This window comes from Prionailurus bengalensis, chromosome B4 (assembly GCF_016509475.1).
Source record: "Prionailurus bengalensis isolate Pbe53 chromosome B4, Fcat_Pben_1.1_paternal_pri, whole genome shotgun sequence".
Lineage (NCBI taxonomy): Eukaryota > Metazoa > Chordata > Mammalia > Carnivora > Felidae > Prionailurus > Prionailurus bengalensis.
The window spans coordinates 10,810,952-10,822,007 of NC_057358.1; the positions used below are offsets into that span (position 1 = coordinate 10,810,952).

The following is an 11,056-nucleotide window of genomic DNA, read 5'->3' on the forward strand; positions in this document are numbered from 1 at the left end:
TGCTTGGGATTCTCTCTCTCTGCCCCTCCCCTGCTCTTGTAGGCATACTCTCTCTCTCTCTCTCAAAAATAAATAAACTTAAAAAATTAAAAAAGAAAACCCTCCAGACTTTGAGAATTTAGCTAACAAATGACAGTGAGGATATTCTCATTATACTAAAGCTTTCGGCGACAGGATAAGCTGTTTCCTCTAGTGCCAGTCATTTAGACCCTGAGGAGGATTTCCCTTTCCCTCCCGGGTGCATTGGAAAATCCCAAGAGACAAATGTAAGGTTTTTGAGGAGAGGACACAAAGTCCTTCAAAAGTCAGTGCCTGTGTGGAATACACCTCAGGTTGTGGCCCAGCGGGTTTGCAGTGGGCGGGGGGAAGTAACAAAGTGGCGTCCGTAGCTCGTACCACTCGCCACCTGTTGACACTCATTTTTCTAATCTAGGCAAACCAACACATTGGTGTCGGTGCAGAAGGGAACAAGCCAACCCTCTCCTTGCTTCCCCTGAACTCTTTATCTGGCCTTGCTAAAACAAACAATCCGCTGAATCCGCCCGTAGGGTTAGCGCACTACACCTCAGACTCCACTGCTCGGCCCGTCGGCGGAGGGGAGGAGGGAGCGGGAAACGGTGGCGGCGGGGGCGGGGCGGAGGCGGCGGGGAGGAGCCGGTGGTGGAGGGGCGGGGCGACGGCGCAGGGGCGGGGGCGGGGGCGGGGCTGTGGCGGGGGACGGGGTAGGTGGTGGAGGGGCGGGGCGGGGACGGCGGGGGCGGGGCTGCGGCGGAGGGGCGGGGTCGATGGTGGAGGGGCGGGGCGGGGTCGGTGGTGGAGGGGCGGGGCGGGGTCGGTGGTGGAGGGGCGGGGCGGGGCGGGGTCGGTGGTGGAGGGGCGGGGCGGGGCGGGGCGGGGTCGGTGGTGGAGGGGCGGGGCGGGCCTGCGAGAGGAGGCAGATCTGGGCCCAGGCCTGAGGGTCCGATCCAGTTTTGCCCGCGGCTGGGGGCGGTCGAGGCGCCGCGGTCCGGCGGCTCGCACAGCGGCTCTCAGGGCGTCCGGCCCTCCGGGGTGTATTTCTGGCTGCCATGGCCGCCCTCGGCTTGCGGGCCTTCGGGACAAAGGGCCTCGGCTGGCTCCGGCGCAACCCGTGGGCCCCGCTCTCCGCCGGCTTCTGCAGCAGGGGGCCCGGGCCGCGACCCACCAGCGCGCGGCAGCGGGAAGGCATCAGGTCAGCGGCGGGGCCACCGGGCGCCCAAGCCCTCCCGGACTGGCCCGCCGGCCGAGCGGGGCGGTTCCCAGGTGGGGGTGGGCGGCAGGGACACTGGCGTGGGCAGTCACCCCACACGGAGGCCAACGAGGGCTCGGCCTGGGGTCAGCTCCGCCCGCTAGGGACCGCAGTTTCTCCGTTACGGCTACATCTGGCCGGCGGTCCCGAAGGAGCCCGCGGACACGGTGTTTCCTGAAGTCCCTTGCCTGGGCACGGCAGCATTTGGGACCCTGCAGGACACCGGAGAATTTCAAGTGCGACAGCCTCCAAAGGTCCTAGCGCTCAAACTCCCTAAACCGCCATGGCAACGGAGCCCAGTCTTCGTTGGACTTTAGGCGCGGGGTGGGCCGCTCGCCAGGTGGCCTTTGAGAAAGACGGTTTTGTGCTTCTCACAAACTTGACCTAGTTCCAAGGCCAGGTTAGGCTTAGCGGAGCTGCTCCTTGGCCCTCCCCCAGAAGTGCCCGCGGCGGGGCAGGTAAATATGTAGGATGAAGGACACACTGTACTGACCTCTGCCCTTTGGCTAAACAAACCTAAAACCGGTGCACAAACTGGAACCAGATGAAGTAGCAGCAGTAAAAGGTGAAGGGCCCCTAGCCCCATCCAGGCCTCACCCTGATGTTTGCCTGGCCACGGCAAGGGTGCAAAGAGAGGCCTACCCAGCATGCTAAGCAGTTAGAAGTTACAAATCAAACTAACAGCTAAATGTTTTTTTCCTACCCTGACAAGTGTTATCTTTGTAAGACCTGGAAGACCATGCTTGAATTTGTAATCCTCCGGCTCCTAGGAGTTCCCCTGAAGCAGTGGAGAGCCAGCTGGCGGGCAGCTTTTTTCTTTTCTTCCCACCCGTTGCTTACCCCCTCTCACCTGTCCACCCCTCCTTCCTGCTGCTCTGCCCACCCAGCATGCCTGTATTCTCTCTATCCCGTCACCCCCTGTAAATAATTGCTCTTGGCCACCCGATGGGCTTAAGGGTGCCCACTGCAAAGCCAGAGAATTTCAGAGTCTCAGATAACTGCAGCAGGGTTTGGAAGGGGGTGGTGATTTCCAGGCGGGCACATCATACTGACTCCTTGCTCACCTGGCGGACCACAGCTGGAAGAGGGCCAGAACAGGGTGCTCCAAAGGGCAGGGCCCAGGCAGGGGTCCTTCCTGCCCATTTTCAAGGGTGGTTCTGCTTCTGCAAATCTGGTTCCACCTGACCAGCAGCCTAACTTCTGGCATGGCAGCCAGTTGACCAAAGAAGGTCTGACTGAGTTCCCCGGAGCTAAACATGAATCAGAAAGGGAGATAATGGGGAGAACCAATCTATCATAAAATGCCTGACATTAGGAACCTCCAGATCCAGCACTAAAGCAGTAGTATGTTAAGCACTAAGTAGGTGAGATTGAACAACTCAAGTCACACTAAGCATTCCTTTTCAAAGCTGTTTCTCTCAGCAGTAGTACTGTCATGGAGTGAAACCAGCCAGGCATCGGGTACTGGGCTAGGTACTGTACGATCCTTACCCCTAATACCTAACAGCCTGTGAGGCAGATTATGTCGTCCCCACCCTACAGTGAGGACACAATTTCAGAGAGGTGGCAGCCTGTTCAAGGCCACACAGCCAGGAGGAAAGAAAGCTAAGGAGGCAGGAAAAGGTCCATGTGCCTCCAGTTGTTTCCACTCTGCTGTGTACCCCAGTGTACTCGCCACTGAGGTTGAAAAGAGGTGACAAGGGGCATCTGGGTGGCTCTGTTGGTTAAGTGTCTGACTGTTGAATTTGGCACAGGTCATGATCCCCAGGTCGTGCGAGCCTGCTTAAGAGTCTCTCTCTCTCTCTCTCTCTCTCTCTCTCTCTCTCTCCGCCCCCCTTTAAAAAAAAAAAAGGTAGCCAAACACTAGGCGAGGTGAAAATTTACAGGAATTTGGTGCAATTGGCTGTGAGAAATCGAAGTGCTACTTGAGGTCATTAATTCAGTGAGCAGGTACCTGTAGTGTCTCCTCTGTGTGTGAACATGACCATGCCTCATCTCATGGACCTTCTGTTGGTTTACAATGATGTGATGGTCTCTAGACAGTTGCCGGGGGCATCTGCAGGGCCCATCACTTGCCTTGCACACACAAATATTACACTTTTTGTCACATGCTGTGGCGGTGACCTCACTCTTAGTGATTCCCTCCCTCTTTCGAGGGGCGGCGTTGGTGAAGCCGTAGGTGCAAGGCATCACGCGTTTGACCCAAGAGAGCCATTGGTACAATTCAGACTGGTAAAATTTTTAGGAGGGATTATCAACTAGGTTTGATGACCAGTTGAATAGGGAAGCAACAGCATGGCTATCAGTTTCTGACTTGAGCAACCGAGTAGCAGCACTGAGATCAGGAAAGGAGGAGAGAGGAAGATGCCCAAGGGTACCTCAGTCCGGGAGACCCTGGACTGGATGTGCAGACCTGGAGCTCAGGAGGGAGGTCTGAGTGAGAGCAAAGATCGGGACTCATCGGCACAGAGGTACCAGTAGAAGCCACGGCCATGGTGAAGTGGACTCGGAAGCACGTGGAACAAGGAGAGAGCAGGGGAGGGAGCTCTGAGGATCAGTTAGGGCGTAGCAGAAGGCTAGGCGCCCCTCGAAGAAGTGGAGGGCGGGCTAGGGAAGCACTAAAGAGATGTGCTTCCAGAAGGAGAGCATGAGCCAAACGGCCATTGGATTCGGTTCTGGCAATTGGGAGATTCTCGGTGAGAATGGTTTCAGGGGAGTAGCAGGAACAGAGGCCTGGTTACACCGGGTTGAAAAGCGAACTCAGCAGTTTAGAGCACCCTGACAGGGCGTGAGACGTGCCAGCCAAAGGGTTAATGGGCCACATAGGAACCGATGCTGCCACGCAGCCAGGGCATCTAGGGGCTGGCGTCTCTGCACAATTTTGCCAGAGGCCTCAGAATTTAATTTAAGGCATATGTCAGCTATGGGATGGCAGCGCTTAGCTTTGCTACAGAAAGCACGCTCATGATTTTACCGGAAGGTTCGTCAGCACTTGTTACCACACCCCAAGACGTGGGTGTCCTAGTCTACCAGCATTATCGGCTGCAAGTCCCTTGGTACTTTGGAGGGAATGTGTTCGTGAGAAACAGAGCGGGTGAGTGTCACAGGCACCTGCAGATGGCAGCAAAGCTGGCATGGGGTTCCAAAGAAACCGGTTCTTCTTACCGCGCTGAAATAAAGTCCGTCACCAAAGTGGTTTTCCAGAAAACAGTGGCAGCAGAAGGCTATTACAGGAGGATCCAGGCTGACACACGGCAGTAGGAATATAAGATTCCAAAAAAGGACGAGAGAGGCAGAAAACATGTAGGTGGGGACCGATGGGAAACACTTCTTACATATAGGACAAATAGTCTGGTGCTTGGCTCCCTGCCCCGTCCTTATAACAGTAAAAATGAGACATTTTCTGTGTACGGGAAGCCAGATGACAATACCACTCATTTTAATTAGCGTGTGGGATGCCTGAAAATAGCGAGAAGACCTTTGCATGCCAGCTCTTTGTCGGATGACACGTGCAGAAGAGCCTTCTTGCTGCAAGCGCCTGCCCTTTTCTTCTTCACATATTGCCCATTCTCAGCATAAATTATTTTGCAGAATTACAGGATGCCACTGTAAGGAACAAAAAACAACAGGAAAATGCTGTCCCATACGCATATCGATAGCTATAACTGCACTGCTTCCTCTACGGGGTGGACGGGAGGAGACTTGGGGCCGTGTTTTCATTCTGGGCTCCTTCCCCGGCCTCATTCTTTTGAAGAAACAAGCCGAAGGTCACCACAATGTGGCAATTTCCCCTGGCGCCCACCCCTGTCTTCTCACAAACCTCACCGCCTCTCAGTATGGGCAGTGGTTTGGGAACTGTTGCAACCTGCCCTTTCTGTGGCGGCGACAGTCACGGGTCTGACAGCGAACGAACGTGGAGAAAAAGAGAAACCAATCCAGGGAAGGAGGGAGAAAACCCGGCCCACATTTCAGCTGGTCTCCTTGTTTTGACTTAGCTGTAACCCTAGAGGGCAGAGCCTCTCAATTGCCACCCGTGGTTCTTTTACCTGGCGTTTTAAAAATAGCTCCCAGGTTAGAAAGGGATCACGGAGGGCCCCATTTGTTCTGACTCATGCTCGACCCAATAAGTTTTACAACGTTCTTCCCAGGAACATTGTCTTGAGTGATCCAAAGAAGAGGAACGCGCTGTCATTAGCGATGCTGAAATCTCTCCAAAGTGACCTTCTTCACGAAGCGGAGAGCAAAGACCTCAAAGTCATTATCATCTCAGGTATTTATCTGATATCCAACCTCAGTGCTCTGCAGTACCCAGAAGAGGTTTCTCAAAATTCTTTGGTTATCTGGGGCGTTCCCTCACTTAACGGGGTGATTGTTTTTGAAGCTCCTTTCAAGAACGTTGATTATGGAAAACTCATGTGCAGTGGGGGCCTTGATCCTGACACTGTCAACCGTGGGAATTATAGCAAAGATTACCGCGCAGTGAGAATGTGTGCCTTTTTCTTTTTGTCGGATACAAAACACCACTGCCGCCCTCCTTGGCTGTGCTGGTCTTCCCGTCAAAGTCAGAGAATGGATTTCTTCATGGACCTGATGAGATGGGTTTAATCACTGATCCTTTCGGTAGACAACCTAGCTGGCTAGGACAGGCTGCTTGGGGCACTTGGTTGGTTTGTCTTTTGGGTTCTTAACTAAGCTTTCAACCGAGATCTGTGGTCTTCTTCAGTGGTGCCAGAAAGCATGCTATATTTCGCTCATTTCTTTCCTTGCTCTTTTCCCAGGAAGAATTTTTGCCAGATCATCTAGTGAGGATGGCAGTGGTATAAATAACAGCAATGCCAGTGTTTTAAAGCAACCACAGAAAAATAAAACACATGATGCCCTATGAGGCACTATTTTTTAAAAATTAAGATTCGGTGTTTCTGGAGGCAGACACTCAGAACGTTACCTCCCTGTCTGTGGTTGAATATACATTTTCAACGTTTTATACGACGAAGGGAAATTGTCCTGCAGCCATGGGGGTGTAACCTGGATGCAGCAAGGCAGCAAACTCTGAACCACACAATTTTTTCACTTGTTTAAAGGGAATAATGTCGTCTGTCCCAGCAGCCACAGCAAAAGGAAAATATAAGAAAGTGTTAGCAGCTTATCAGTGAGATTACACGTCACCATTGTTGCTAATGACAACAGTAACAATAAAACCACGTCCTCAGATCCCTCATAAAAATAAGGGGGTTCTCCTCGCACTCTGCCCTTCCTGGATTCGAACCTGTGTGGGTGGCCATTGTAGACAAAGGACAGGGACACGTGGGAGGCACGCTGGATTTGACGGGCCTATATGAGTCTATACACTCAGGCCAGACCGAGTCCAGCAACAAAAGTGTGAAACCAGAGGGATAAATCTGGAAAGAGTACGTACACTCGCCTTGGTTCCTGAGCCTTCTCCTTGCTGGAATTACATGTTTCCGCTGGTCCCTCCAGAGACCTTTAGGAACAGATGCCTCACCTTACTCGGTTACTTTTCAAGCTAAATAGAATTATTCTTATCAAAATTGAGCCATTAACTTTCTCTGAGTGTCCACAGCATCCATACTATTGCTAGTTACCCGGTAGACAAGTAAGTCCCAGAGCTGGCCATTTACGTCTTCTTTTTCTTTTCTCAACTGGAAACATTTGTAGCGGAGGGGCCGGTATTTTCTTCTGGGCATGACTTAAAGGAGCTGACGGATGAGCAGAGCCCGGATTATCATGCCGAAGTATTTCAGACCTGTTCTGAGGTAAGCCAGGAGGACGGTTGGTTAGCATTGCAAGCCCGGAGATGTTAATTACGTGAACGATTGAATTAGGCTTCCAAGTTACAGATGGGGTTTTATCTGTGAGACCTAATCACTGCAAACCGGTCACTGGTGAATCCTTCATCCAAGCCACCGTTTGGTTTAGATTTTTAAGAAGGGACCATGGTTTGCGATTGATCTCGTTATATGCCAGAGAAAGTAAAATACATCCTGGCACTGGTGGGTTCCACCTCTGGGATTATGGGGTGTGTCCTGGTACACATGTCTTATGGAGGAGATACAGGGTGGGAATGTACATCTTTAGAGGGGAAGAACCTGAGAGTATCATTTAAAAAATTTGTAAACTAAAACAACCCTGTTAATGGGAAAGAGGGAATATAGGTAAATGGAACAGCCATAACGATTTTAAAGATTCTTTTCAAACCCTTCTTCCAACTAACCTTTGTGATCCACTCCTCCAAGTGGGAAAATTAGCTCCTTCACGTTGACGTCTCTTTAACCATATGGAGGAGAGGAATTGCAGACAGAGAGGAGGAAGAGGAACAGAGAGTTTGGGATGATTTGTAAATATATTAAATCGGCCCCTGGATAATAACAAATTGAATACAGAATCCAACTTCAAGTAATACATTGTTCATTTCATGGCTATTTATTGAGCACTACTGTGTGCGTAACACTTATAAGGCACTGAGGGAAATAGAAGGAAAAACAAGTTTCCTGCCAAACTGAAACTGGAAATGTAGGTGAGAAGCAAGACACAAAACCGTTTCATAACCCCATCCTAAGATTACTTAACCTAATTTTTCATGCATTCATTGACTTGTTCATTTATTTGGCCATTAATGATTCCACAAATATTTAATGATACCTTCTATACAGACAAAACAGAGGTGAGCAACAGGGAAGTAGACAGAGGTGATTGGGATACCTTCTCGACCACCATTTGTTTTCCCTGCCCTTCCAGAACGCCACAAGGAAATCCAATTATGGTTTTCTCATGTCAAGGAGGGACAAGACAGAAAAGCAATTGATTGGAGGCTTCATAGAGAGGCAGAAGTGAGCCAGAGCGAAGTCTTAGGTCTTTTGTTTCACATCAATGGTGTTTATGTAACATTCGAGCTCTTGTGTTTGCCCAGGCTTGGTGCTTTAAAAGTTATTTTTCAACTAATATCCAGTGTGTTTCGCTAAAACAGAAAATCATCAAAGAGAACCACTAGACCCCTTCCATCCCCCCTAAAGGGCCTGCTTTTATCACTCTGCCGTGGTGTCTTCACGAACTAAGATCTAAACAGGTTGGCAAAAGGGCCACAGGGGGACCAGGGCTCCTTCAGAGGATAAAGGCCAGATTTCGTGGAAGCTTGCAACCCACGGATGCCTCGAGCTTACCTTTCAGAACACAGTGCATAGCAGGACCTTGTCCTAACAGAGGGAGATACAAGTGAAAGCGCACTGATTAACACTTTTTCTAAGAAAATCACAATGTCCTGGGTAAATACGAACATCGTGAACTTGGGCAAGGTTTCAATCTCCACATGTAATCAACAGACAGATTGGGACAGAGTGAGCTACATATTTCACTGTTTGGTTCATGCATGAGAAGACGTGGTTTTAGAGAGGAAGGCAGAGATTCCTGAACTGGCTCAGCATCTAAACTACAGCAGGTTCATTACAGAGCACAAGTACCACCCGATAGTTAACTATTTCCAAATCAGGAATAGGAGAAATCGAGAATGAGAAGGAGCGCTTGGCTCTGAGAGACCAAAAGTAACCCTCTGCGGAGCTGATTGGCAGATTTCACCGGACACCTATCCCTGCGTCTTTCCTGTTGAAGTTTGAAGGTGGAAACCCCAGTCCAGGAAGAGAATCTTCTCTTCCTTATCACATCCTCACACTGAAATGGCAATGGAACAAGGCCTCTCACTTTTGGGGAGTAACACAGGGCCCTTGGCAGTGCTACTGAGTGAGGCTAAGGTAGAGTCAAGTTTATGTCACATTTTGGAGCAGGCACAGCCAGGAAAAATACTTGGTTCAAGAAAGTAAACTAGGAGGGATAACCAAGTCCTGACTACCAAGGGATTCAATATCCCAGCTGATTTATTATCTAGCTTGTCTTTGTCTTTCCCGAATTTGCTCTCTAACTGTACTTAAAATACTTTTTAATTATAAAAATAATAAATGCTTATTATGGAAAAATTTGAAAATCTAGGAAAATGAGAGGAAGGAAAATAAACGATTGATACTAGACCATAATCATACCACCCAGAGTGAATGCTAATATTTGGTATATTTCTTCTGAATCTTTTCCCATGTGATCCTATTTGTCTGAGTAATCACACATACGTGCAATTACACCGTATAATTGTATAACATGACTGTATCGTTGAATGCTTACCATGTGCCAGGTAATGTTTTGAGTACTTTAGACATAGTAATGTATGTAATTCTTGTGTTCTCTGAGATTGGTACTATTATAGGGCTCTTGGGTAGCTCAGTTGAGCATCTGACTCTTGATTTTGGCTCAGGTCATGATCTTGGAGTCATGGGATTGAGCCCCGTGTTGGGCTCCATGCTGAGCATGGAACCTGCTTGGGATTCTCTCCCTCTCTCGCTCTGCCCCTTCTCCCCCCTGCCCCCCCCCACTCACACACACTCTAGAATACAATACAATGAAATATTGGTACTATTGTTATGCCCGTTATTATCCCCAGATGTGAAGACTGAGGGATAAGCAGTGGCTAAGTGGTCAACTGGGCACCAAACCCCAGCAGCCTGCCTCCAGACCACTACACAGGGCCCAGCCCATCAGGCTAATGTGTCTTGTGGAAACTCTCATAATGAGAACACAGCATTCCTTTCAATGGACATTTAGTTTACATAGCCACTTTTCATTATTGATTGGTGTATATTTATGTTATTTATTAATTTTTTACTGTTATAAAATAATTTGTGAGCATCACTGTCCAGACAGCTTTTTACCCTATTTCAGGATTACTCCTTGGAAGTAATCCCTAGGGGCGCCTGGGTGGCTCAATCTGTTAAGCGCCAACTCTGGATTTTGGTTCAGGTCATGACCTCACAGTCTGTGAGTTTGAGCCCTGTCTCGGGCTCTGTGCTGACATTGCTCTCGCTCTCTCTCTCTCTGTCCCTCCACTGCTCACTTTCTCTCTCTCTCTCTCTCTCAAAATAAATAATTAACATTAAAAAAAAAAAGAGGTAATCCCTAGATGAAAGGCATGAATATTTTTAATACTGTTGGTACCTACTGTAAGTATTTTCCGACCAGGCTGTAGAAAATCTTAGCACATCGTAGATGGCAGGCAGGAGACACAGACTATTCTGTGCTAATCAGAGCCAAATAACTTTTCATAAGGAACCAGTTCTTAGGTGACAGATGACACTCAGCCAAAAAAAAAAAAAAGTCTGTCTTTGCACAAGACATTGGAAGTTCTCACGCGTTTTTCTCCTTGCTACTGCATTTCACTGGGAACGAGTTTCATCCCCAACCATCCTAACCCTCACCGAGAGCACATGAACTCCACCATGAGCAGTCTGGGCTGCAGATGTAGATATGTGCATTCTTGTGAGGAGAGGATCATTAGCATTGATCAGGTTCTCAAAAGGTGACTCCCCCCCCTCAAAAAAAAGTCCAGAACGAGTACTATAGAATATATCATATACTTGGGGCACCTGGGTGGCTCAGTCGGTTAAGCGTCCGACTTCAGCTCAGGTCACAATCTCGCGGTCTGTGAGTTCAAGCCCCGTGTCAGGCTCTGGGCTGACGGCTCAGAGCCTGGAGCCTGCTTCCGATTCTGTGTCTTCCTCTCTCTCTGCCCCTCCCCCGTTCATGCTCTGTCTCTCTCTGTCCCAAAAATAAATAAATGTTAAAAAAAAATTAAAAAAAAATAAAAAAGAATATATCATATACTTAAATATCCAATTGGTTATTTTATAATAAAACTGACAAATATCAAATGTTTGTGAATGCAGAAGGCTAGGT

At 49.2% G+C, this 11,056-nt stretch overlaps 1 protein-coding gene across 4 annotated transcripts in view; it reads left to right on the plus strand.

Moving 5' to 3' along the window:
- Nucleotides 1-919: 919 nt before the first annotated feature.
- ECHDC3 (enoyl-CoA hydratase domain containing 3) overlaps nucleotides 920-11,056 on the plus strand; it is a 31,453-nt gene continuing 21,316 nt past the window's right edge. For all 4 annotated transcript variants that reach the window (XM_043564140.1, XM_043564142.1, XM_043564141.1 and 1 more), the window contains exons 1-3: nucleotides 920-1,210; nucleotides 5,416-5,537; nucleotides 6,944-7,041. In XM_043564140.1, coding sequence (XP_043420075.1) covers nucleotides 1,068-1,210; nucleotides 5,416-5,537; nucleotides 6,944-7,041 — 363 coding nt within the window. In that variant the 5' untranslated portion in view covers nucleotides 920-1,067. The remainder of the gene's footprint in view (nucleotides 1,211-5,415; nucleotides 5,538-6,943; nucleotides 7,042-11,056) is intronic.